Source organism: Mytilus trossulus, chromosome 5 (genome assembly GCF_036588685.1).
Source record: "Mytilus trossulus isolate FHL-02 chromosome 5, PNRI_Mtr1.1.1.hap1, whole genome shotgun sequence".
Taxonomy (NCBI): Eukaryota; Metazoa; Mollusca; class Bivalvia; order Mytilida; family Mytilidae; genus Mytilus; species Mytilus trossulus.
In genome coordinates this window covers 19,104,101-19,131,915 of record NC_086377.1, presented here as the reverse complement: position 1 = coordinate 19,131,915, position 27,815 = coordinate 19,104,101, and the positions used below count along the sequence as shown (strand labels likewise).

Below are 27,815 nucleotides of genomic sequence, written 5' to 3'. Positions count from 1 at the left end.
TAGATTCTACCACTGCATCGAGGGCGATACGATATTTCAATTTTCAAATTTAACTGTCTAGATTTGGTGGTGGAATATGTTTCTCTAATGATTGTTTAACAATATACAGACAAACGTATCCCTTCTATTCGAATGATTTGCCAAAAAAGATGGGTTCTTTTTGTGTGAAGTCATTAGACATGGTCGCCTTTTTTCATGCCGTCACAATAAGAATTTTAGATGAAATTTAGACGTCATAATCGGATTTTAACCAATGAAAAACAGATAAAACGAACCACACATATACACCTCAATTATATGTAATTGTTTTTTATTGAGGGACAAGAGGACATCTTGAACTACTTTTCACCAAGTTTTATGCTTTTCATAAATATAAAGTAGAAAAAGAGATAAACAAAAACTTGTTTATGCCATCTTTTACAGGATCATGGTATCTTTATTTGTAGTCATAATGATAATCTGGTGTAATATTCCTTCGCCTCTTTAATTCTCTGACTTATCAGAAGATGCACACATTCATTAACGTACATTTTGTACACGACGGTTCATTTTGTAATGTTAAAGATTCATAACTTTCATAACTTATTTATATTTTATAAAAAAAAAGCATCTTTTGAGAACTCTTAACTTAGAGAAATAAATGCATGTACCATTTGATAATTTTCTTTATCATAGTTAAGAAAGGTTATATTTCACATAAAATAACTGCTACAAATATTGACAAGACATCTTTTAATACTAATTTATGGGTCTTCAATTATCACTAAACATCACATAAATCATGTCACGTATTTTTTTCTATATTTTCTGACGAGTAGTCGCATTAAAATTATGTTTATATGGAATATTGTTTAACCTTGGACATGTAAAAGGGTTTTTATTTAATACGCAGTTAAAAATAACCGATTCTCAATTTTTCGCAATCAAATTCGAACATCATGTAAGTATTTCCATTTTCACAATTTTATTTTTGTCATAGATTAAAATACAATATAATATAATGTTTGTCGTTTCTAAAAATATAACATAATGAGTAAAAAATAAATAAACTAATAAATATGATCTTCTTAAACATTTTTTTAATATACCTGGCCATCTAATTTCGACTGCAAGCGGAATATATATGTACTTAAATTTGATTAAATACTGTGTTCTATTAGATGAGCTCCCCAGAAAGTAAGTACTATTAAATTTTCTCAGAATCCAGTTGGTCTTGTGTTTACCCAGGGCAGGCGAAGGAAGTCAACTTAGGAGTGCTATGAATGAGTGTTAGGGAACAATACATTTTTCTACCTATCTTTTAATTTTCAAACACATTTAAATATTTTGTAGAGAATTCTTCGTAAAGACTTCCAAAGTTTCATAACTTTGGTGAAAAATGAGGGTGGGCATGGATAGCATAAACACGCTCCGTTGGAAGTTCGTCTTGATAATATTTGGCTTCAGTTTTTAAAACAAAACAATTAAGTACGAACACCACACAAAACTGTTTTGTCCAGGTTTGTATAAAAAAAAGAGCTAATTTAAAACTGTTGTCCATGACAGCATAAATAGTACCGTTTTAGTCTGGCGTATATACTAAATTTAGTCCTGGTATATATGATGAGTTTATTTCCATATAGATGACGGTTACCGTGATCATACTGGAATATTGTGAGTATAATCAGATAGATCGTACCAACAATTTATCGGTGAATGCCTTCCGGAATCGTATACATAATTGTATTGTTTTATGATACGGATTATAAACAAACATTAATACTTATTTGAGATCTTTACATTAAATACTAATATGAAAATAACGCTATTAATAATAAAGAGGTGTAAATGTTAATGTCAATAAAATTTGAAACGTCATTGGCAACACGTACATACTCAAAGCAGACTTGAAATGTTCACTTCATCTCAGGGAGTCAATGGAACATCTACATTAAGGAACTCGAAGGAAATAACAATAAAGGTAAAGTCGTCATCCCGCTTACATGTTAAACCTCGCCACATTATTTATGTATGTGCCTGTCCCAAGTCAGGAGCCTGTAGTTCATTGGTTGTCGTTTGTTTATGTGTTACATATTTGTTTTTCCTTCATTTTTTTACATAAATAAGTTCGGTAGTTTTCTCGTTTGAATTGTTTTACATTGTCTTATTGGGGCCTTTTATAGCTGACTATGCGTTATGGGCTTTGCTCATTGTTGAAGGCCGTACGGTGACCTATAGTTGTTAATGTCTGTGTCATTTTGGTCTTTTGTGGATAGTTGTCTCATTGGTAATCATACCAAATCTTCTTTTTTTTATATCTTAATGATAGATTTTTGTATAGATATAATCATAAGAAATTAAACTATATTATCAATTTCTTACATGTAACAAGGCATTAACCAAGATGCTTCCCTTGCACATAAACTGTTCCAACGACGAAGACCGACTGAAATCTTCACTAAATAAGTTTGAATACTTCATATGATTCCTTCAGTTTTAATAAGTGACTCGGATTTGTTTTTTCTCTAAATCGATGAATGATTTTTAAACAACGGCATATTACTGTCAAACAACATTTATTTTTTAGCATAAATTTTAATGAACTAATACACACTACTTTAAAATAGAAGATGTATGTTTGCAAATGAGTTAACTTTCCACAAGAGACCAAATGACACAGAAATTATAGGTCAACGTATGGCCTTCAATAATGAGCAAAAAGTAAAATCACAAAAATACTGAACTCAGAGGAAAATCAATTCGGAAAGTACACAATCACATGGCAAAATCAAATAACGAAACGCATCTAAAATGAATGGACAAGAACTGTCATATTCCTGACTTGGTACAGGCATTTTCAAATGTAGAAAATTGTGGATTAAACCTGGTTCTATAGCGCTAACCCTCTCACTTTAATAACAGTCTCATCAAATTCCGTTATATTTACATTGATGCGTTAAATATACAGACACAATAAGTAAAATAGTCAAAAAACCGCATCGTCAGCTATAAAAAAAAGCCCCGAAATAACAAATGTTAAACAGGCAAAACTTTCATTCGGGACATTAGTATCATTAAGAAACGCGCGTCTGGCGTATATACTAAATTTAGTCCTGATATCTATGATGAGTTTATTTATATACAAATCGATCAATGAAAATGTAAACTTATTTCTTTTCAGAATGATACGGGTCAACACACTGTATTTTGTTTTATTCTATATTTTGACACTGACAACATGTAGAACTCAAGGAGGAAATGCTACATTGAACAAAATTCTGAACAACGCTTTAGATGACGCATTAGACAAGTATGCTCCCCGACGGTATCAGTCTATTCGTAAGTTGTCTCGTTTAAATGATGTTAACTGTAAATAGTTATCAAAAGTATCAGGATTATAATTTCATACGCCAGAACATTACATGGTTTTCAAGGATTTTTTATATCAGCTATTTATAATCAAATAATTCTCGTGAAAAATTTGTAATGACATTATTATGACAACACAGTGATAAAAAACAACCACAAAACTTCATAGAAGACTTCCATTAATTAGTTTGAAAATTGGAAACATAAATACTGAGTATGTTTAGTGACATCAATGTTTATTGTATCTTGGAACCTTTTTAAAAACTATTTACAAAATTTATAAATCAATGAGAATATTCGTATTTATTACATAGTACACACTGCAGAGATTGATTTGCCATAAACTTATACTTGATTTACATGCCATTTCGTAGTTAAATTCGTGTTAAATACAACACCTGTTTCGAAATACATAATTGCTGTACAGTCAAATTGCCAAGAGTTTATGCTGTCACGGACATTAATTTGAATGGAAATTGTTTAATTTCTACATCCTTCGGGTTTTTTTTTAATTATATACCCGACATATATTGTTTACACGTTATATTATAAACAGAAGTACATATCCGCCATTACAGTGCCATTACCTGTGTCTCCTGTTGTTCGTGTAAGACAATCAGGGCGTACCCCTAAAGATAGAATGGACATTTTTGCTGGACAAATGGAAGATCCGGCAGCTGCTTTTAGTGTTGCCATATCCGGTCTCGTATTTGCAGATTTTGCTAAGAGGATACAGAGCGAGTAAGTGACACTTTTAAACTTTTAAAAAAGTTACTAAGAAAGTAAAAGGTATTCATAAATTACACAGCAACCGAATGATACAAATAATTGATAGTCATAGAAATGTGTCCATACAATATTCCCAGCGCAAAATCACGCTTGGTCTTTAGAATTACATTGTATATTCTAACACCGAATTCAAAATCTATAAATAGAAAAAAAAAATTTTTAATGATTTGCAAATCATATTTACTTAAATTTCGTCGGTACGTAAGATTTTTTGTAATCCGTTTACACTTCGAAACTTCTTTCAAAACTATCCGCGATACACTTTCAGTGCATCCACAATAAAGTTGCCTCTTTTGTGAAACATTAGAGTGCCTACACAGGCAAATAACTGCTGGAACAAAACATAAAGTAAAAGTTGCATCGGCCACACTTTTCAATAGTATGTTATTTTTAATTGGTTTTAATTTTGTGGACCTCCTTTTTATCAGAAACATAGAATATATTTGAAATCAAGATTAACACACAAATGATTATCTTTACAATCCCAATGCACCACCTTACTGCATACTCGACACACAGTCCTTCTCTTTCTTCGACCCTCGTAACCATACAGGAATAAGAATGGGTTGATATCGCCTATTAGGTATTCCACGTTGTGCTTTAAATAACCGTTTGGTAGATTACCCGTTAAAATTGTCTGCTTTTATAAACGCTAAGTTGATAAATAAACCACTGACAGCCTCTTTTAGAATGATGTTAGAACCATCAAAGTTTAACTCTAGATTTCGCCGCTATCGAAGAAAAATATTGTATGGTGAATGAACGGCCTTTAGAAGGGATTAATCTTTTATCAATACTAACGTTTTAGTAAATTTTTCTATAACGACCAATTCCTAAAAAAAACTACCTTTGACTTTTTGGGTCGAAACCTCAATTGTTGCCAAGAAAGACAAAATGTCTTTTAAACCGGCAGATTAGTTTTATTATATTAAATTGCTGCCTGTGGAAAGAAAGGGTGTTTCATTAATGTTGTTAAGTGTATATAGAAAAAGCAATGGCGCGAAATGAAGAACAGTAAATGTAACTTTTCTTTTAGAATATTACAGTAAACATGATTGTTGTAAAAATATAGCGAGCCTTTTCATTTATTGGAAATTAACACTATATTAATAAGCTGAACTATTTTTATCGGTTCTCTTTAACTGACATAATATTAAAGGAAAAAGTGTTAATTCCAAAAAAATGAAATGCTCGCGTTAATTTTTCAACGCTGTCCCCATTGAGAATCTATTTCGTCCCCAAAATAACTATTTGGACTGAGGACTTTACTTCTTAGTAGGCCAATTGTAATATTTAAAACAATGGGATTGACTTCACCATTGAACTCCACTATAATATAAGCAAAATTGTACTACAATTTTAGAACAAAACTTTTAGTTAAACAAAAAATATTTTCCATTTAACTACACGAAAACAAGTTTCAATTACCAATATCTCTTGAGTGTTTGTTTAAAAAGTTTCCAAACTATTTCAAGAACAAAATTTGTATGTACAACCGAGGACTTCACCTCTTATTGGTGTACACAAAACCTATTATTAAAAATTCAACAATGCAAAACAACTGTCTTTCATTCCTTTATAAAAAATCACCTGAACTTTAAATACAATTCAAAACTCTCGAAATAGCTAACAGTAATTACAATCCAAAATTAAACATTGGTAATATCATATAACATAAATGGTACAAATTTCCCTGCACCAGATGCGCATTTCGACAATACATGTCTTTTCAGTGATGCTCATAGCCAAAATATTTGAAATCCAGGGCTTATATTAAAGATGAGGAGCCCTAATCCAAAAGGTCCAAAAAGTATAGCCAAATCCGTGAAAGGAATCAGAGCTTTGCAGGGGGAGATACATTCCTTAATTTTGATTGATGTAGGCGATATGTTAAACGCAACCGATCCGTCATTCTACTTATTTGTTTTCTGCTACTGTTATAAAATAATTTTTAACATTTTGTAACAGCAAATTTCAAGAACATAAAAAATCAGTATGTTCATGCCAGTTCCGAAGTACTGGCTACTGGGCTAGTGTTTCCCTCGGGACTAACAATATAAAATACAGAATGTCAAGATAGTTTCTAGGGTAGTGGTGAAAAAATGTCTCCATATTTTCTTTAGCTATCCTTCTCCTCCTAAAATCCTCTCTTCCTGTTTCTTTGTTCATTCCAGTACCGAACCTGATCTTCCGTTTCCCTCGATTTTAGTTTTTTTATCCCGATTTTGTTTTTTGTCCATGGATTTCTGAGTCTTGAACAGCGGTATACTACTGTTGCCTTTTATTTACCTCCCACATTTCATTTAGCCCTTGAATAAAAGGTTCATTGCTTATAAAAAAAAAATTCAAGTCTAAAATTTCATGGTATATTGCTGCTAACTTCTTTTCCAATCATACTATATAATCGGCTATGTTGTTCATTACTTTTTGGGTTGTATCTGCAATTCAACTGCGTTTTCGAGGTTATCATCTGTTTGGGTTGCAATTAATTCAATAACAGTTTCGTTGTAAATGGTATAAACTCCATTTACTTTTTACAAAACTGGAACAATAGTTGGTTCAGGGAAAAGTTTTTTTTCCTTCTTTATGGTCAAATCACAGTTACGATTTCTCCAAGTAACATTGTAACATTCCCCTGCTATTTTTATATGGTCTTGGATCTGTGAATTTTCTGTTTTTAACGGTGTGGACGAAACGTGGCAATGTGACATCTTTCAAAGGCCTTAAAATTAAAGCTCTGAAGTTTCAGAAAAACGGTATCTTTTCTGTTGGAGCACGTTTTAAGATAATGTGAGGAATGACGAGATTCTGTGGACCTTCAAATTGACAATTATCCAAATTACAGATATAACCAGACGTCATAAACTGTAAAAATATATGTACATATATATCTATAAAAATAACTCTGTTTATTAATAGTATAGTGTTAATTCCCAATAGATGAAATGCTCGCGTTAATATTACAAAAATGATAATAAAAATTCACACTTTCAACGTTGACGTTCCTATATCTCATTTGTATCTCTTTCTTTGTGCGTAAGACGCGTGCTAGGTATTCTTTGTATTTTGTTGTGGTTGTGGATTATAATGAAATTTGGGATTAGGAGCATTAAACATAAGAAGTATATATATATAATTTGATGAATGTAAAACAAATTGGCAGATTAAAAAATATAACCGTCCATTAAAACACATTGTTTTCTTAACGCTTCTATATTTGCTTTTTTTCATTTTCATTTGCTGGGATGTTCAATAAGATAGACCGACCTTTGGCAGGATATCTTTAATTTTGAACAAGTGTTGTATGATTACTTTGTTTGAGATTTGTGCCAGTCTTTTGATTACTAATGCTACTAACTTGTTCTAGAAATCATTATTTTAAAAAAAATTAGCTAGAATTAATACTATTTGATAATTTTTATTACTTTTTATAATTTAAACGTTACTGTTCTTCGACGCATATAACTAAATGTAGGTGAAGCCGGTTAACACACAGACTTTGCACACTGCGAACGTATCTACCACATTGTAATTTTTTTATTGTCTTCATTGCGTCCTACTTTCTTTAAAAAGAATTTACGACACAATATTTAATTTTGCTGCTAGTTAATCTTCAAAGTTCTTACTTCTGATTTTTATATATCCCGGAAATCATTCGATATCTCCTGTGTCATGTATGTTCCGTTGATAAGCTTTCAACTACCTCGTAAATAAATAGGAGGCGTTATAGTGAACGAATGTACGAATTTGTCATTAATATTTGAAAAAGATTAAACATCAGTGTCTTCCATATTTTGATTGTTTTTCAATTGTTTGCCATCTGGCTAAGTATCAATACGACTTCTTCTTTAAAATTTCTATGAATACTATGTAATATATAAAAATATATTTAACCAGCATATGTATACATTTAGTGTCTTTTAATTTGTATATGTTGTGTCACTGTAGCGTCTGCACGTGTTTCAATAATGGAATTTGACTCCACTGTCATACAAGTGAGATGTTAAGCTAGCTAAAAACCAAGTTCAATCCACAATTATCCACATAGAAACATGCCTGTATCAAGTCAGGCATACAGCGGTTGTTATCCATTCGTTTGATGTGTTTGGGCTTTCGATTATGCCATTCGATAAGTTTGGTTTCTAGATACTGATTTTGTTTATCATCTTAATCACATGCTATAGTATTTAATTGTCTTTTTAGATTATTACTTTTACTGTTTAGTATATTTTTTAGTTTTTTGGTAATATTTATCTGCCATGGCTCCGTACTTATACAGCCCCATGTAGTGCTATGTTCAATTATTGTGTTACTGTCTTTCGATTTTGCTAAGGTAGGTGTTTAGTCTTTATGACTTTCTTTTCTTTGTTGATATATTTGTTCGGTATTTTTTGGTGATTGAGATAATAACAAAATGTTCAGTGCTGTACCCTTTTACCATTGTCAACAAAATGAAATTGTATGCGCCTTTCACATAAGTGAGAAATGTATCTACAGATTTTTCTCAGCTGGCAAGTCCTTCTGTTTAAACGCTATAGATTGATTTTATATGACTCATATAAGGATGCGTCTCAGAGACCTGCATTTAACTTATGTTTATCATATATTAATGCATTCTTCAGTCGATATTTGTCTTGGTCTTTTCTTTTATACTTTCAGTACAATTTATGGTCTGTACTTGTCAATAAAACTTGTTCTCCATTGTTTTTCAACGGCCAAATATTGGCTGTTCCTGTAAATGTAAAAAAAGAATCGTAAATGGTTACATATGTTCACTATAAATAGGTAAAAGCAAACATTCCCATGAGAAAAAATTACCTTGAACTAATTATTTCTGTAGTAGATATAAGAAAAGAAGCGTAACTTTGTGCCTCAAAAAGCTGTGTGTCTGGGGTATATAAAAAAACGTATTGGTACGAACTTTTAACTGGAACATTTTTAGAAAAATAGCATTCCATATTGGAATGTTATTAACCGGGTTTATAAATGTATGTTACCAACTATTGTGAAGTCATGTCGTTTTTTAATATAGTTTACTTGACTTTATTTCTAACTTTGGTTTTAACAAATGTAATAATTACAAGTTTTGTTGCACATATTTTTTCCAGTACTGGATTACCTTTAAAAAGTGAACAGGTTCAAGAGGCTCTTGCAATCCTTTATCCTAAAATATCGGAAATATGCAACCATTTAAAACCTCAAAGGGCGAATTGTAAATCGAGTTATCCATATCGAATGCCAGACGGGTCATGCAATAATCCTAGCACTGGTGTGCTGAAAGGTGCCGCATTAACAGCTCAGGCAAGGTTTGTGGATCCCGAATATGGGGACCGTAAGTTTAATTATCATTTTAACAACATACCTGCCTAATTTCAAACAGGTCTATACCAAGTTTAACCGTTTTTTTTTTATCATTATTTATTTATTTATTGCTATGGATTTTGTAATTCTTAACATATACATTTATGTTATTTATTTTATAATGTGAGATTGTTAGGAATTAAGGTTTCTCTAATTCTTCGTCAATTTATCCCTTTCTGCACCCATTGTATACAAAAATAGTAATCAACGCGTGGTTCGTTTGATCCCAGTTCTTCATTGGCTAAAATCCGATTATGACGTTGACATGTCTTGCTTTCCTCTGATTTTCCTATTGTGATGGCATGAAAAAAGGCGACCATGCCTGATGACGTCACATAGAAAGAACACATCTTTTTGCAGATCATTCGAAAAGAAGATATACGTTTGCCTGCATATTGTTTGAAAATTATTAGAGAAACAGATTCTACCACCAAATCTCGTGTAATACGATATTTATCCACCCTTGACATTTAAATTTTTAAATTAAACTGTTTCGAGTGGATAAATATCGTATTACACTCGATGCAGTGGTAGAATCTATGTTTATAATTCTATTCAAATATACTATTGATTTGTGTATTATTGCCAGAAGTAAATATCTTAGCATCAAATCTCTATGCACCAACCATCATGTGACCACTTAAAAAAACATAATGTGATAGAATAATTACTTCAATCATCAAAGTTAGTTGCATTATTCATAAACGTTAGGTTTAAATATTATCTTAATCATACAGGTCCTCCTAGTCGTTGCTAAGGAATCTAACGTTCCTAAGCTGCTCTAAAATAATTTTGCATTGTTTTTTTCCTTTTTATAAGACAATTTTATATTCTAATAAGAACAACTAGCTTGTAAATGCGCAATTAGTTGTGAATGTTAACACCAACTTTCAATTCGACTTACTACACACGTACAGTGACCTTCTATCAGAAAACGAGGTGCAATGAATATAGAATTATATCGGATTAGACGAATTACTTTTGTTGTTGGTTTGCTGTCAAACATATACTTTGAAATTGACTTTTTATAAAGTTTGGTAGTTAAATGGAAAGTACATTTTCCAAGATCTGATGTGGATTGATATATCAATTCAAATAGTCACCAGATCCATTGTTCCTTGTTAAAGATATGGCTATTTTCTTTCAAACTACATATGAAAGAAACATAACTTCTGTAATTCTCGGTCTTTTATTTAATCCATCTAAAATAAAGAAATTATGTGTAAAAGATTTTATTGAAATTCAAAGGAAAGTATTTTTAAACTTTTGTACTGCTTACAAAACCTAATACTAATAACTTCAGCTATTTACTATTAGTTTAGGGATGTTTCTATTTAGTTTTTGTGAATTGAGAATTATACATACATTGCAAATTGTATGCAAACTTGTTATAATTAAAACTTCCTTATTAACCGCTGAAGTTGTTCTTGTTTTATTCACAGATTGATATTTTTAAATTTTCAAATCATCCAGTTTTATTCCGCCATAACTGATGAATTTTGGTATAAAATGTATTACAGATACACATAATAGTAGTGTACTTTTAAATTTGTTACATATCATTTCCACTGTTAGGCTTCTTCATTTACCGGAGCTTGTATCTACTGGTGTCGGGCTTTCCTCTCTGTCAACTGTTGGGCTCCCAAAACTGATGTAGTTCCGTACAGTGCCACATGCGCCAGTCTAAAAACAAGACAGATAAAACCAGGACAGTTATTTTTGATACGTTTTATCTGTAACTTTTGTTTTACTCAACATATTGTTAAAATGTTAGTACCTATATCCGCTGTACTGATGATACACAGTGGTTACGGTGTTAAAATTTAAATTGTATAATTAAGAACAGGGTATTAACTTTTATAAATTTGTAAAGTATATAAGAATAAATAATAAGTTAAAAAAAAATCTGCCAGGACAGTTTAATTTTATGAAAAAAATGGCTGAAATTGCAGAGAATAAGTTTACTTATAATTGAAATAGTTTCTGCAAAACAACTGTCCTGTACGATTATAAAGTTTATGAAATATTCATTGTAAAAATCTATAATTTATCATTTGTTTTGTTCACGTCAAGTGAGCTTTTTCCATCTGTTGCGTTCGTCGTCGTTAACTTTTACAAAAATCTTCTCCTCTGAAACTACAAGGCTAAACTAAGCAAAACTTAGCCGAATCATCATTAAAAAAAATGTGTCCGGTGACCCGGCCAACGAACCAAGATGGCTGCCATGGCTAAAATAGAACATAGGGGTAAAATGCAGTTTTTGGCTTATAACTCAAAAACCAAAGCATTTAGAGCATATCTGACAGGGTTAAATTGTTCATCAGATCAAGATCTATCTGTATTGAAATTTTCAGATAAATCCGACAACCTGTTGTTAGGTTGCTGCCCTTGAATTAGTATATTTAAGGAAATTTTGCCATTTTGGTTATTATCTTGAATATTATTATAGATAAATGTAGAGGTACACTGCAAACAACAATAAATGTTCAGCAAAGGAAGATTTACAAATAAGTCAACATGACCGAAATGGTCAGTTGACCCCTTTATGAGTTAGTGACCTTTATAGTCAATTTTCAATCCGTTTCCTCTATTTAATTCACATATACCAAAGGTGAGTGACACAGGCTCTTTAGAGCCTCTAATTCATCTTTTAAAGGTAAAATAATCTGCCAGGACAGTAGCCTTTCACGTTGGAAATTTTGTTGAAATTATTTCAAGATCAAAATACAAAGTTAAATATCTTCTTCAAAATAAATGTCTGTTAAACAAATGTTAGTTCATTTTTGGACAATAAAGTGAAGTTACAAGCTACTACATACATTAAATTGAGAAGTGCCCATGTAGCAGCAGTAAGAAGAAGATATGTGTTCATTAACAACGTAACCACCGTTTATCATCAGTACAGCGGATTAAGGTACAAACCAAGCGGGCGAGATCGATTTTGACCTCACACCATGCACACGGTAACGAAAATCTTTGTTTTGTTCACATAATATTAATGTGTACCTCAATCTAAACATTATGAAGGCCTTTAAACCTATAATGGTTTACTTTTTAAATTGTTATTTGGATGGAGAGTTGTCTCAATGGCACTTACACCACATCTTCATATATCTATAATTGTTGTTTTAAGAACTGATTTGGTCGTAGGTTAATGATAAGAGATATCTCATTATTTTCCCAAAACACGAACGATTACTAAAAACATGTGCAAATACTTGCCAAAGAAGTTGACTTCCGTCTAATCCGATATAATTCTATATTCATTGCAACTCTTTTTATGATAGAAGGCCACTGTGCGTGTTTAGTAAGTCGAAATTGAAAGTTGGTGTTGACATTCACAACTATTTGCGGATTTAGAAGCTAATTGTTATTATTAGAATATAAAAGTTGTCTTATAAAAAGGAAAAAATCGATGCAAAAATTATTTTGATGCCGAAATTTCATATGTTGAGAAATGAACACTGAACGTTGATAAAAAAAAACCCAAAGATTTTCGTTACCGTTGCAGTTCTAAATCGACCATGCCCGCTTGGTTAGTACCTATATCCGCTGTACGATGATATACGGTGGCAACGTAATTAAAACATTCAGCTGATTTTACAGAGTTATTTCCCGTTATGTTAGGGACCACCTTAAAACACACACAAAACCAGTCTCTGAATCCTTAAAGGAGAGACAAAATCATTGGCCTGCAACATAAAATCGTGAACAAATTATTCTGATATCCTTTAAATTTTACAGACAACAAGGTAAACTAAGCTAACAGATATCCGCCAAAGGTATCAATACACGTTAAACAGGTATTCTGAAACAAAGCAAAAGCTGTTAACACGAATCTTAGATACCAGGACTAAATTTAGTATATACGCCAGACGCGGGTTTCGTCTTCTAAAGACTCATCAGTGACGCTCGAATCCAAAAAAGTTTAAAATGCCAAATAAAGTACGAAGTCTTATTGAAATCATAATGAAATTACAAACCTTTCGTTAATAACATGATTTCATACAATAAAATATGTACATTATAAATAAGCAGGTATTTTCAAAACATTTTTTTCTCTTTCAGCTGATAATGTAGGACATATTCCAAGAATTCATGGTAAAAACGGAAAATTGAAAAGTCCAAGAGAAATCTCTAATGTGGTATTGAGTACGACAGAAGATTTTAGATCTCCTAAAAGTACGAGATATACTCTTACTTTAGTTCACTTTGCACAATTTGTGGATCATGACGTTATCAAAACACCGGCAACAAAGATTCCTAATTCTACTGCCAACGGTAGGTAAACAAGGACAAACATGTGTGCTCATTGATATAAAAACAAACTGACCTGAAAGGGGGCTAGGCTAGTCCACCTTTATTATTCGAGTGTATGCGATCACTGAATTTGAACGCTATTTCTAAAGCAAATCTGGTCAGGTTGGTTCCGTGGTCATGTGTGACCATTACGTCAAATATAGTGCAATTTATGTATATTATTACTGATACGGACGTGTCAATCGAGTATTGTATGTTAGTTAGTCTTTAGTTTTCTATGTTTTGTCTTGTGTTCTTGTATTTGTCTGTTCGTTTTATTCTTTACTAGCCGTGGCGTTGTTAGTTATTTCCAATCTATGAGTTTGACTGTCCATCTGGTATCTTTCGCCTCTCTTGTATAAATTTATATTTACTTATGCAATGTTCATCATTATCTCCCGTATTGTTTCATTTCAACATTCAAAGTTTATGTTTGATCACGAGCAAATATCAACTCTTTTTGAAACTTTTAAGCCTTTTGAGATATCTGAGTTAAAATTGTTACGCGAGTTCAAAACGTTGTTTTATAAATCACGTTATGAAAAAAAAACATTTCCTTTGTGTTGATGTTTTGACTTGATCAACATTTAAATAGACTATCACTGGGGTAAAGCTGATGACCGTAACTGCATTCACGGTCATCCCAAGATGTCGGATGAAAAATTAGGTCAGTATTTTTATTGTCTGTTAAGGTGTTTCTACATCATTTTCGTTACAAATCATACATTGGTACGATGTAAATATATAAAAGATTCACACGGAAGTCACAAATCTCTACCGAGGAACGTGTATAGAACGGGAAATTGGATTTGGAAAATTTGCTAAGATGACCGTAAATCATCTTTAAAATATTTTCAAGATGACCGTAACATATAATAAGGATGACCGTGATTGGTAAAATGATGACCGTAATTTCGAAAGGATGACCGTAATTTATAAAGGATGACCGTACCTTTCATAGTATAACCGTCATTTCTAAGAAATATCCGTATTTGTATTACCTTTGTTGTATCAAATAATATTAATCGTGTTGGTGTAAGACGTATTTATAAGACAACAATAGTTTAAACAATATTTATTCAGATAATTCATCATGATACGATATTATACCAAGGAAATAATATTCAGGATTCAGAAACAAGCAATTTGCTTTTACAAATCTGTCTCCTTTACAAAAATAATACACTTATTGAACAATACATAAATATAAATACTGGCATGCTCTGTAATAAATAATATGTAAAAGGTGAAAAAAGAAGAAAAAATTTAATGAGAAAAAAAATAAAAAAAATTAAAATGAATTGTTGTAATGAATACAGTGTGAAATGCTTTGGTTCTTATTGAGTGATGAAGCATTAACATCAAGGGTGAAAACATTTACTTTTAATAATATATTTCTGCACCAAACTAAATAAAAGACTATTTTGCCCATCTGAGAGTGCCGTTGATCCAAAAAGCAAAGTTGTCGTGTTAACTTCGACAGGAAGAACTGAAACAGAATCTAATAGTTCTTGTCTTAAATTATTACATGTACTTTAAAACAGAAGATGCTTCTTTTAACAATTTGGGACTTATGAGGTCTGGGCCAGAAGCTTTTGTGGGATTAAAAATTTTCTATATATCTTCAACTTCAGTAACAGTAACTTCTATATATAACTAATGTCATCACTAATATTACGAAGTCCCTCAGGTAACACAGCACTTGAATCATAATATTTGACTGGGAAGAAAAAAATCGATTAAATTCATTTGCCTTTTCGATTTTTTCAAATATTAAGTTGTTATGAACCATAAATGGGGGTACACTTGCGTCGTTTGTTTTTAATCCGGATATTTGTTTAACCGTTTTCCACCAGTTAGAAGTGGACGGGTTAGTGTTCGTGATTTTTTTAATTAAATTGTTGTTATAATCATCCTTCGATTTTCTTATTAAACTAGTAACTTCATTTCGTATTTCTTAAATTTTGACAACTCTGATGGGTTATTATATTTTTTAGCCTTTCTGTGGATTCTATTTTTGTTCCTTATCTTTTTTTTTAAATCATTTGTTAGCCATGGAGGTTCATTTTTGCGAACAGTTATCATTTTATTTGGAATACATTTTTCAGCAGCTTCTATGATAGTTTTTGTTATATCGGTTGTAAATTGTTCAACCTTATTTAAGTTTATTACGGAATCCCAATTTTTTTCAGATAAAATGTTACAATATCTGTCATAGTCTCCTCGATCAAATAGCCAAATTTTCCCCTTAAAAGTTTTTTGGCGACATTTTGGAAAGTTCATCAGACTAATTATAAGACAGTGAAAACGTATTTGGTCTAATAAAGGTGGCCCGACTCCACAGTTATTTATTATGTGAGCATCATCTGTTATAAAAAGGTCTAACAATGAAGACGACGATTCAGTAAAATGAGTAGGTTCATCTATCATTTGAGTAAGACTAAATTGGCTTAACAAAGGTGTACATTTTGAAGACAACATGATCCTAAAGGTAGACAAAAATAAGACGTGCTTCAAATACATGGTTCGTCATATGTAGCATCCAACTACAAACCAAATAGTTAAAAAGAAGTAACCGAGCCCCTATTGCGACAAACTCAACAAAAAACAATGCATACAAATATGGATATTTCTTTCAATTGACGGTCATCCTTTTTAAATTTAGTCATTCTTTATAAATTACGGTCATCCTTAACAATTTACGGTCATCTTTTAACAAATTACGGTCAGCCTTGTTATGAATCGCTAATCCTGTTACGGTCATCTCGATTACGATTTAAGGTCATCCTCGCGTATTTTTCAAATCCAAATTCCCGTTTTATACACGTTCCTCGGTAGAGATTTGTGACTTCCAAGTGAATCTTTTATATATTTACATCGTATCAAAGTATTCTTTGTAAAGAAAATGATGTAGATACACCTTAACAGACAATAAAAAAACTGACCTAATTTTTCATCCGACATCTTGGGATGACCGTGAATGCAGTTACGGTCATCAGCTTTACCCCAGTGAGACTATACTTGACAATAATATGGTCAGTATTAGTATTCTTCTGAACTGCAATACACTCTTGGTATATTTTGGCGTCAGTTTGGCTATGTGGAATGCACAAGTACGTAGCCATGTCCGTTCAGCAGGATGATAAATCTGATATCTTAGGTAACGAGTAAACCACGGTATTTGCACGTTAAGAACCGTTGGAACAACGTTTTTCAGGAGTCCGTAATTGACCTCTCTGTATCCAACCAATGTACCAATATTACAAGATCCACGTGTTTTGAACATGCATTAAACATTTTCCATTTGACGTTTAGCAACAAACAATCAAAGTATATTGTTAGATTGTATACAGAAAAATATCTCTTTATATTTTCTTAATATAATGACCATATAAAATCTCCCGGCCGGTCAAAATTATAGGCAGTATTGAATTAGATACCTTAAGCTTAAAGCTAATGAAATAGGGTGCATGTAAAGAAATTGATTCGTCAAGCGATTCTTACTTGAATACATTTGGAATTATTCAGTGCTTAGGAATAAATACTTACAAAAGGCTACCTTACTCTTTCTTTCATTCTTACAGATATATTTAACGAGCAGAAAATAGAAGATTGTGATGAAGACTGTGTAAAACCTAAGTATGTTTTATTTTGGTCAATAGATTAGTTAATGGTCTTATATTTTTCATATGCTTCTTGTTTTTCTTGCCATTTGAAGAGCAGTGTAATTGATAATAACAAACAACACATAGTTTCAAAAAAAAAAAAAACTGTGTATATTTTTTATATTAGCTTATATCAGTAAATTAATAAAGATAAATATTACTTTCCGGGATCATTGTTTTCCATTCAAAATTCCAGATGATCATTTTCAGAACGATTTTGGTACCAAGTGCATGCATTTTGTAAGAAATAAACCAGCCCCACCAGAAAGTTGTTTGCCAGGTAAAAAATTCGTATTACATAAAATAATATATTTAATGAGGACCTTCTGCATTCCACTTTAGATTCAATTGTCACCAATCATGCATGTGTTAGATAGGCAAATATACCAACGAGACTTTCAACTCATAAGTCAAACATATACTGACAACGTTAACAGCATCGCAAAATTATATAAAAGAGAAAACAGTATACAACATGCACAAACACAAATAAAATAAAAAGACTAAGAAAGACGAAAAATATCCAATACCGGTGATTAGCTTCGGATGCTCCATATTATTCAGCAGTTCCTGCCCCCTATGATTTTCCTGTCGTGTTGCTCATATGGATCCTCAATGCTCTTAAACTTTGTTCTTGTTTGGGTTTATAAATATTTTTTATTTGAGCGTCACTGATGAATCTTATGTAGACGAAACGCGCGTCTGGCGTACTAAATTATAATCCTGGTACCTTTGATAACTATATAAGTACTCACCTAGTGATAAATCTTATCAAAAGGTCACATAAGGAGAAAAGAAGGACTGGATTAATGGTACAACTATAGGAACATATTTGTCGTCATCAATTCGTATAAAGGTTCAATTACTAAGTCGAACTGTTATTGCGTTCGAGACCCCGAAAAACCTTAAAATTTAAAATTATATAGTTGCTTCTTAGTTGCTCGATGAAAATTGGACGTTGAAGAATTTAAAGGCATGATTTATCTCATGAACTGACAAAAAAACATTTATCAAAAAAAACATTAAAAATCGGAGAATTAGCAACAATAACCTCACCAATAAATGGATGTTATCTTAAAATTTGTTAGTTCTACTATATAAATATCATACTATCACTTTTAGGTCCAAGACAACAATTAAACGAACGAACTGCTTTCCTAGATTTATCTGCAACATATGGAAGTAGCCAGATACGTGTTAATGAATTACGACAATTGGAAGGTACATATAGATTTGAAGATTTTATTAGCTCTTCAAAATATACATCATTTTATATCTAGACTTTGACAGCCGAATATACGATACAGGTTATGTTCATAGCTGTCTATCTCTGCTTGGTTTTAGTCTGTTCTATTGGGGCACATTAGCAACCATACCACAACTTCTTGCTTTATTTATATGTATATTTTGAAGATTAAAAGGAATAGTCATCCCAAAAAAAAAAATATACTACAGTAAATGTAGTCGGATTAAAATCCAGTCCCCACTACCCATTTGCAAACACAAGAATAAAGTTAGGGCTTGTATATGCATAAAATCGTTTTTTACAAAATAGATGGTGAATTCCCTTACGCCCCAGTCCCACTAGACCACGATCGCACCACGCTCACCGCGATCTAATAGATCGTGGTAAGGTCGCAGTATGAGCGGCATGAAAATGTTAATTTTCGTTGCTTTCACGATACTACTACGTCCTAATTACGCTTCTACAACGATCCCGCTACGATTAAACCACGTTCTCACCGCGCTTATTCTGCGACCTCACTACGCTTATAAAGACCTTTCTACGCTCTTCACGTTCTCATTACGACCATACCACGAGTTATTCGATTGCAACACGATCTTACTGCGATTATAGCACGTTCTTACCACGATTTTATTACGTTCATACCGCGATCTTACTACGTTCTCAGCAATACCGTCAATATCGTGTTTCATATCAATATAGTTCCATTCCTTCTATTTCTTATTAAAACGGAGATTTCTCGGAAACAATACAGTCATGCCACCCAAATCTACTAGAACACGTGGGCGTGGTGGTAGGGGTTGATGTAGAGGCAGAGTGAGCAAAGTATGAACGCCATACTAAACTCCAAATAGTACACAAGAAACTAAAATTAAAAATAGTACAAGACTAACAAAGGCCAGAGGCTCCTGACTTGGGACAGGCGCAAAAATAGTGTGGTTAAACATGTATGCGAGATCTCAACCCTCCCCTATACCTCTAGCCAATGATGGAAAGTAAACGCATAACAATACGCACATTAAAATTCAGTTCAAGAGAAGTCCGAGTCTGATGTCAAAAGATGTGACAAAAGAAAATAAACAAAATGACAATAATACATAAATATCAACAGACTACTAGCAGTTAACTGACATGCCAGCTCCAGACTTCAATTAAACTGATACTATACACATAAGTAGTATAATACTTTGTCATCAAGAGATGTCAGAACGACCAATCAAACCTAAATTACAACCTATTGCTGGTCCATAAATTAAGCTCAAATGACGATATTTTAGTGCACGATAGCAGAGATGACACAGAGGTGTCAATATACATATTTAGGAAGATGTGGTATGAGTGCCAATGGCACAACTCTCCATCAACGTAAAATTCTATTAAAGTAAACCATTATAGGCCAAGGTACGGCCTTCAATACGGAGCCTTGGCTCACACCGAACAGCACGCTATAAAGGGCCCCAAAAAATACTAAAATGTTAAACCATTTAAACGGGAAAACCAACGGTCTAATCTATATAAAAACGAGAAGCATGGTTGAGCCGTTAGAGCAAATGGATAATTACATTCAGACAAACAAAATCTAGGGAGTTTTTTTATATATTTTATGTGAAAATGACAATAAAAATGATGGTTTTAGTTTGAACGTAGTAAGGTCGTGAGAATAGCGTGAGGAGGACGACAAGGGCGTGCTAGAATCGCACTATGTTCGTGAACAGCGTGGTAAAGTCGTAGTGGAAGCGTAGTTGGGTCGCGGTGAGAACGTGGTGGTCGTAGTAAGGTCGAGATAACGTCGCTGTGAGATCGTAGCTTAATCTCTCCGAATAGAATCACGCTTTCGCTACGATTGTACAGCGATCTTACAGCGATCTTAGTGCGCTCTCACTACGCTTCTCCCACGACCTAATTTCGCCACGACCGCACCACGATTGTTTTGAACATGTTTAAAGTTTGCCACGCTCTTCACGATCTTAAAGACCTCACCACGACCGTGGTACGACCTTACTGCGACCTACACGATCGTACCACGATCATCAAAATTTGCATTTTTTTCACAGATCGTGGTGCGATTGTGGCCTAGTGGGACTGGGGTATTAAGGCAATGTCGCATAATGTATTAAACACATAAAGCGCAGACTAAAGTTTCTAGTATGATAGAAGAATATTCTTTAAATGAATTTTAGAATAATAGAACTACGAATTTGGTAAGGTTCTTTGTCAAACTTTCCTTCTTTCTACCTTTTGTTTTTTACAGTTAATTTGAATTTGGGATTTACCAAATGTATACCAATCAATATAATGCAATGAAAACCAGTGGAACGGTGTTTTGTACATGTAGATCTGATAATGGGCATTTTATAATAATAAATTATATGTGGTAAAGTAAGTAACTTGCTTATCGACATTTTAGATACTTGTTTGTATTATACAGGAGGACGTCTAAATGCGAGCAAAGACGATTTACTACCAGACGGGCCACCTGTTGGTGATTGTTTACCAGATCAAGTTTGTTTCAATTCGGGTGAGACATTTGTCTTTACTTAGATACATATGATATCGTTACGTTCCTCCTATAAACAAAGTACTCAGAGGACATTTCGAATCGGAAAGAACATAATCAAATGTCAAAATGAATTTCTGCAACACATCAAACGAATGAAAGAGATGTAGAATATAGATATTATTATATCAGATTTTAAAGGATATTTTGGAAAACTTTTTTGTTAAAGTTTCCCGTATGCATTAGTACTTAAAACATTTCTTTATATTTCCGATGCAGTTGATTAAAAGAATAATTTTACTTCCTTGTATTTGCTCCAGACGTAATAAAAAGAACCATCCCATATATAAAAGAAAGTACGGATTGTGGGTTTACGGGAGAAATTTTAACTCATATTTAACAAAAAAAAAGCATTATAGCTTTTGTGATGCCGTGGATGACTTGGGAATAAACATGTGGTGACTTATGGTCTTGCAGTAAAACCCTCTCTTCTGATTGTACGTGTTGGATGCACGGTCACAAGGGCGAAATAAAATGCGATTCCTTTTGTATACAGACCATGCAGAAGGTTGTACGCTCTTTGATAAGAATATAGTTATCAAAGATACCATTTGATACGCCAAATGTACGTTTCGAAAATAAAACACTCGTTAATGCTGCTCAGATCAAAATAGTTGTAGGGCAAATAAGTTTAAAATTTAAAACATTGAGGACTTAAAATTGTAAAAGGTTGTGCCAATTACGTAATTATGATAATCTATGCCTGGGATAAAAAAAAAATCCTTAGTATTTCGTATCAATCATTCTTTTGCAGACATTTAATGTATAAAACAATGACCACATGATTTATATTGTCAACACCCTTGCAACAACTCTTTTTAAATTCTGACAAAATATAAGCCACTATCCATAACTCATTTTCAAAGTAACATTTCAAATTGTCCATGTTCTTCATTCTGTATGGCCTACTATTGTTTTTTTTCCTAGACCCGACATGTCGGATATATTTGCCACTGTACGTTAACCGAAAATCAGCAACTAAATAATCGTGTATGTGCCGCACGTGTTTCTCTCCCAACAGATATATAAACCAAATCCTATAGTCAAAATAACATGTATTATTGTATGCTTTAAACGTGTCAAAGAGACATGTAAGGAATAGGGACATTTTTTTAAGATAATTTGTTTTAATAGAAAGCATAATCATCATGAGGAAACAATTTCAAATAAGAAAAAAACAAAGGGTAATTAGTCATGACATCAAAACCAGATAATACACAACATAAATAAATAACAAACAAAAAACACACACAAAAATAAATGATCAGGTTCTTCATCTCAAAGTCAGAGTAAGACAGTTAACACAGAGGAAACAAAACCTCTGACCTCAATGCAAGTTTAAGACAGCTCCTAGCATCGCATATATGTGTGTCACCTTGTATACTCACTAGCAAAAATTTCTTCAAATCATAGATCATGTACATGACCTGGCATTAAGTAATAAAACAAAAAAGGTATATATGTTCTGCAGGTAACATTTATTTTTAGGGGATTACAGATTCCAGGAAATTCCAATGTTGACAGTCATTCATATCGTTTTTCTACGGGAACACAACAGAATAGCGGGAATACTCAGTAAACTAAACCGTCATTGGGACGATGAAAAACTGTTTCAGGAATCCAAGAAAATTTTGACTGGAATATACCAGCATATTATCTACAACGAGTTTTTGCCATTGCTTGTAGGTAGAGACATGGCATATGGTTCGAATTTGATCAGCTCAGACACTGGTCATCGTAATTCTTTCAGTGCGTACGTTGACCCAAGTACTTTGAACGAATTTGGTGCAGCTGCGTTTAGATTTGGACATTCGTTAGTTGGACGTCATACAGGTTCGATGGATAGAAATTTTAAAATTAAAGCGTTTGATGAAATGAGGCGAGATTTCTTCAATAACGACAAAATGCGCGACTTAAACATTTATGGTCCAACTCGAATGGGTCGATGGATGGCTGAAACACTAATGCGAAAAAGAGACCGATTTATATCAGACCAGATTAGAAACCATTTGTTTGAAACGAAATTTAATGGACCCAGTGATGGATTTGACCTTGCATCTCTTAATATTCAGAGAGGAAGAGACCATGGAATTCCAGGTTATAATAAGTTGAGGATGTACTGTGGTTTGTACCCAGCAAACATTTTTAACACTGGGCCTATAGGATTTCGTGATCATGATCACGTGACAGTAAAGAAACTGTCACAAGTTTACAGGTAAATGTCTATGAAATTACCATTTCTATTGATGTGTAACCTAATTAAAATTCCTCAAGGTATATGTTATGCTTATCAATAAAAAAAAAACGAGGTTTAAGAATGAACAGATTCATATCGATTATTAGTTTGTCTGCTTCTGATATTTTGTCAATATCTGCTGCTAGTTTTGTAGAATAAGAGTTCAAAAAGGCTTCATGTTGTGTCGATCAATTTAATAAAAAACGATTATATAATATATTTTTTATCTGTTTTTTTTGGTGGGTTTTTTCGTGTTTCTTTTTTAACATGATATTATCTGTCCTTGTTTGTTTTTTTGATTTATGTCTTTTGATTTTGATTGGTTTTTTTAATTGTGCATACATGTACTTACATTAACTCGGTATAGGATCAATTTAATGCAAATTTACAAGTACTATATATTAATAGGCATCCCGATGACGTAGATTTATTTGTTGGAGGGATTACAGAAAAACCAAGTTACAATGGAGAAATACTTGGCCCAACTTTCAAATGTTTGATAGCACAACAATTTCAGAGGTACAAAGAAGGTGATCGATTCTTTTACGAAAACAATTTCAAGAACACCGGTTTTACTTTAGGTATGTTTATAATAGAATTGTAGTTCGAAATACTTATTGACTACAATTAAGTAGCAGAATGAACTGAGAAAGATTAGGTGAAAATGAAAACATCACTTTATTGGTATATTTTTGTATGCATCCGATGGGCTTTTCTGAATTGACCTTTATTAGAAACTCTCAAAGCTTAACAATTGAGTCCCTAATAGAATAATTTAATACGCAAGATGCGCGTTTCATCTACATAAGACTCATCAGTGACATTGTAAATTATAAACCGGATGGCAGAAAGATATCTTATCAATCATGTATCGAAGCACTGATTACGTAGTTGATAATATCAGTGACCAAAAAATAAAAAAAAAGAAGATGTGGTATGATTGTCAATGAGACAAAATTCCACAAGAGACCAAATGATACAGGGATTAACAACTATAGGTAACCGTAAAACTTGAAGTTAACCAGCAAAGGGATCGATAAAGTGCTAGAAATGCAAATATCTCTTTGTCAACGTAATGCGTTGGAAGCGCTTTGAATGACCGACCTTCATCAGGAACAACAAAAACCATGAATTTGTAAGCCAAGGATATTTAACTTAAAAATTTGAAAGAGAAAAATGACCGAAAGGGATCTATCTATAAACAATGGCTTCGTCCTAATTGGGTCATTTTTGAAAATACCAACCTTATTCATGACAATTTTTTAATTTATCAAAGGAAATATGTACAGTCGTAGTTAAAAAGTACAAGTTTAAGCTAGAAATATCAAACATCATAGTTAGAAATTACCGTGTTGTAGTTAAACACAGTAATACATGTGTTTAATACGCACATGTAGCACATAAAGGTAAACAATCGATTATCACTCACAGATAAAAACAAAAAGCAAGATATCGTTAAGGGCCATTGTCATCATTTATGAATTCTCTTATAAGATCATCTTTGTTGTTATTCTTTTCTATTTCTTTATCTGATAATTGAACAAATCACAAATAAAAAAAATAGAATTGTTAAAACTGACTATACACCTACGCTTCTCTCGGGTTTAAAAGTCCCTTTTTCAACTTTAGCCCCACTTCCAAATGTGTTCAGCTAAAGACGATAAGATAAAAACGTATTATAAAACAATATCTAAACATATAGAAAGAGAAAAAAATAATTCAAATATACTACTTTTTGTATTTTGAAACATAGAGGTATGTGTTTGCAAAGAACGAATACTCTCGATTCATAATGCATTCGGATGGTAATAGTTTTAACAACATTCTTCATTTACTCATAAAAACACAATTGATCAGCATTCGTTTTAAAACAAACAAATAGAGAGGCGGCAGATAACAATGGAATACCCAAAGCATAAGAAAGTATAAAAAAAAACACATAACAACAGTATACACCAAAAAGAGAAAAATACAATGACGAAGAATAGAAAATCAATTTTAAATATGATGTCTTTAAACGTCTTGTTACATTTGTGATTTGAAATCTATTCTTGAAAAAAAAAAGACTTTACAGTATCACTTTAATCGCCTTTCATCCGTTGGAGGGAGCTGCAAATTCATCAGTTGACAACTACAGATGGGTGCAGTCCTAACATGTACAACTTAAATTAACTTAAGCAGACTTTATGACTGGTTAAATTTCACGTAAGAACAGTTTTATGACTGCTGTGACCAGTCCTAGGACAGAAAATTAAAAAGCAGACATGGTCGTAGGACTGTTCATTTTAGGAAAGATCCAAAGCCAGAATCGAAGATATTTTTGGACATGTTAACTTTGCCACACACACAAGTTAACTCATGACCAGGTCTGCTATCAAAAGTCAAACCAGACCTGTTCTTGTAAAAGTTAATTTTGGTATGGTCAATGATAAAGTTACCTTGAACCAAAGTTAATTTTGGTCCGGTATGCTCCTCTAAGATAAAGTAAACTTGATCCAGTGATCCCAAGTTAACTTTAGTCTGGTCTGCTCTTCTAATATAAAGTTAAATTGTTAACAGAACTGATTTTATTGTATGTGTCGTTGTTGTTAAAAATATACATAGGACCAATTAAAAAGCAAACCTGGCCCCATGACTGACAGCACTGTTCTGTTAAACAGTAGACTTGTTCACATGCCTGATCTGGTCTGGTCAAGTCAAGCAAACCTGTCAATATGTCTGGTCTGGTCAAACAGACCTGTGAACAGGTCTGGTCTTGTTTAGCAGACTTGTCCACAAGTCCTGTCTGGTACGGTCCAGCAGACCTATACACAAGAATGATCTGGTCTGGCTGACCTGCTCTAGGAACATGTCTGCTCTAGCAAACATAGCTCTGGTCTACAGCAGTCCTGAAAGCCAGACATGAGGTCTGGTCTGCTAGGGATAATGTAAACTTACAGGTCTGCTAAAATGTTCCTAAGTTAACTTATAGAGCAGTCGCAAGGACTGCTGTGAGTTAAATTGTGTATAGGTTAGGACCGCACCTATCTGTATCAACCGAATAATTTCCATGCATTCGCTACTGCTACAGCTTCAACAAGGTACAGATTACATTTTTGCAAGCCTATATAAAAAAATAAAATTTAAAAAACACTTAATATTGTAAGTTACTTTTGCGATATTAAAACGATATTCTACATGTTCTAGATAAACACTATGAAAGCATGTCTTTAACATATTTTTCTTTATCATTTAAGATCAGTTAAATGACATAAAGAAACAAACATTTGCTGGTATTTATTGTCGGAGCCTTAAGTTGAGGACCATACAGCCTAAGGTTTTTGAAAAAGGAGAGACGTAAGTATCATGTTTTAAATTCTTATAGAATATATTTAGATATGATATATTCAGTAATAACATGAGATTCAGATAAACAACTTAACTGAAAGTTAGATGTTAAAAGGAAGAAAAATTGACAAGACCACACCTTAAACTATTTCATTAAACGAAACGAATGGAAACAAAAATATTATTCGAGCCTTGGCACACGCATTTTACTTGTGAAAATGTTAGGTTAAACCTGGTTTTATATCTTAATGGTCGTCCCAATGTCTATATCAATCTGTTCAGCTCTTAATGAAATTGCATATCACGGCTATTTCACGTCAAATACGCTGAGCCTGTCTGAATAACTTTGACCCGCATATGTCAGCTACGCCATAATGTTTTAACAAATGTTGATAAGCTTTTCAATTTTTTACTGTTTTGGCTAAATAATTATTTTGATCTGAGCGTCACTGATGAATCTTGTGTAGACGGAACGCGCATCTGGCGTATTACATTATAATAATGTTACCTTTGACAACTATTGACCCGAGGTTATCAAGGCACCTTCCTGTTGCTGGTAAACTAAGAATACAATTCCAAAAAGCCGAAGATGCAGCCCGATCAATCGATTATCAGCTTATCTGCAAATCATGACTATATCTTCTTTTACTTGGAATATACATAATATGAAAATCAAATTAATAAAAAAAAAATCAAACTCACATACACACAAGTCTGTCTGCACTTGCATTTAAATAGCCAACATGAAATTTTATATTGCAATGAAAAATGGTATGTCTTAACATTGTACAAGACCGAGAGTTCAAATCATTCCTCAGTAAAGAACCTATATATCGTCCCCCGTCAATTAATAATTGGAATGAGGGTCGTAATATCATCCACAACTCACACAGTACTTACTGTTTCAAATGGATAAAACGGGAAAAAAGCTGACAAAAAATCTTTAAACTCTTTTTTTAATTCAGTAATGAACATAGTTGATATACG

The 27,815-nt window shown here is 32.7% G+C and overlaps 1 protein-coding gene across 1 annotated transcript in view; it reads left to right on the top strand.

The window, feature by feature from the left end:
* The window catches only part of LOC134717698 (peroxidase-like protein), a 39,212-nt gene extending 12,185 nt beyond the window's left edge, over positions 1-27,027 (top strand). The window contains exons 2-12 of the mRNA XM_063580192.1: positions 3,161-3,318; positions 3,927-4,089; positions 9,246-9,469; positions 13,567-13,779; positions 17,382-17,440; positions 17,613-17,742; positions 18,585-18,683; positions 21,137-21,226; positions 22,754-23,480; positions 23,910-24,082; positions 26,738-27,027. Coding sequence (XP_063436262.1) covers positions 3,161-3,318; positions 3,927-4,089; positions 9,246-9,469; positions 13,567-13,779; positions 17,382-17,440; positions 17,613-17,742; positions 18,585-18,683; positions 21,137-21,226; positions 22,754-23,480; positions 23,910-24,082; positions 26,738-26,841 — 2,140 coding nt within the window. The 3' untranslated portion in view covers positions 26,842-27,027. The remainder of the gene's footprint in view (positions 1-3,160; positions 3,319-3,926; positions 4,090-9,245; positions 9,470-13,566; positions 13,780-17,381; positions 17,441-17,612; positions 17,743-18,584; positions 18,684-21,136; positions 21,227-22,753; positions 23,481-23,909; positions 24,083-26,737) is intronic.
* Positions 27,028-27,815: the final 788 nt, after the last annotated feature.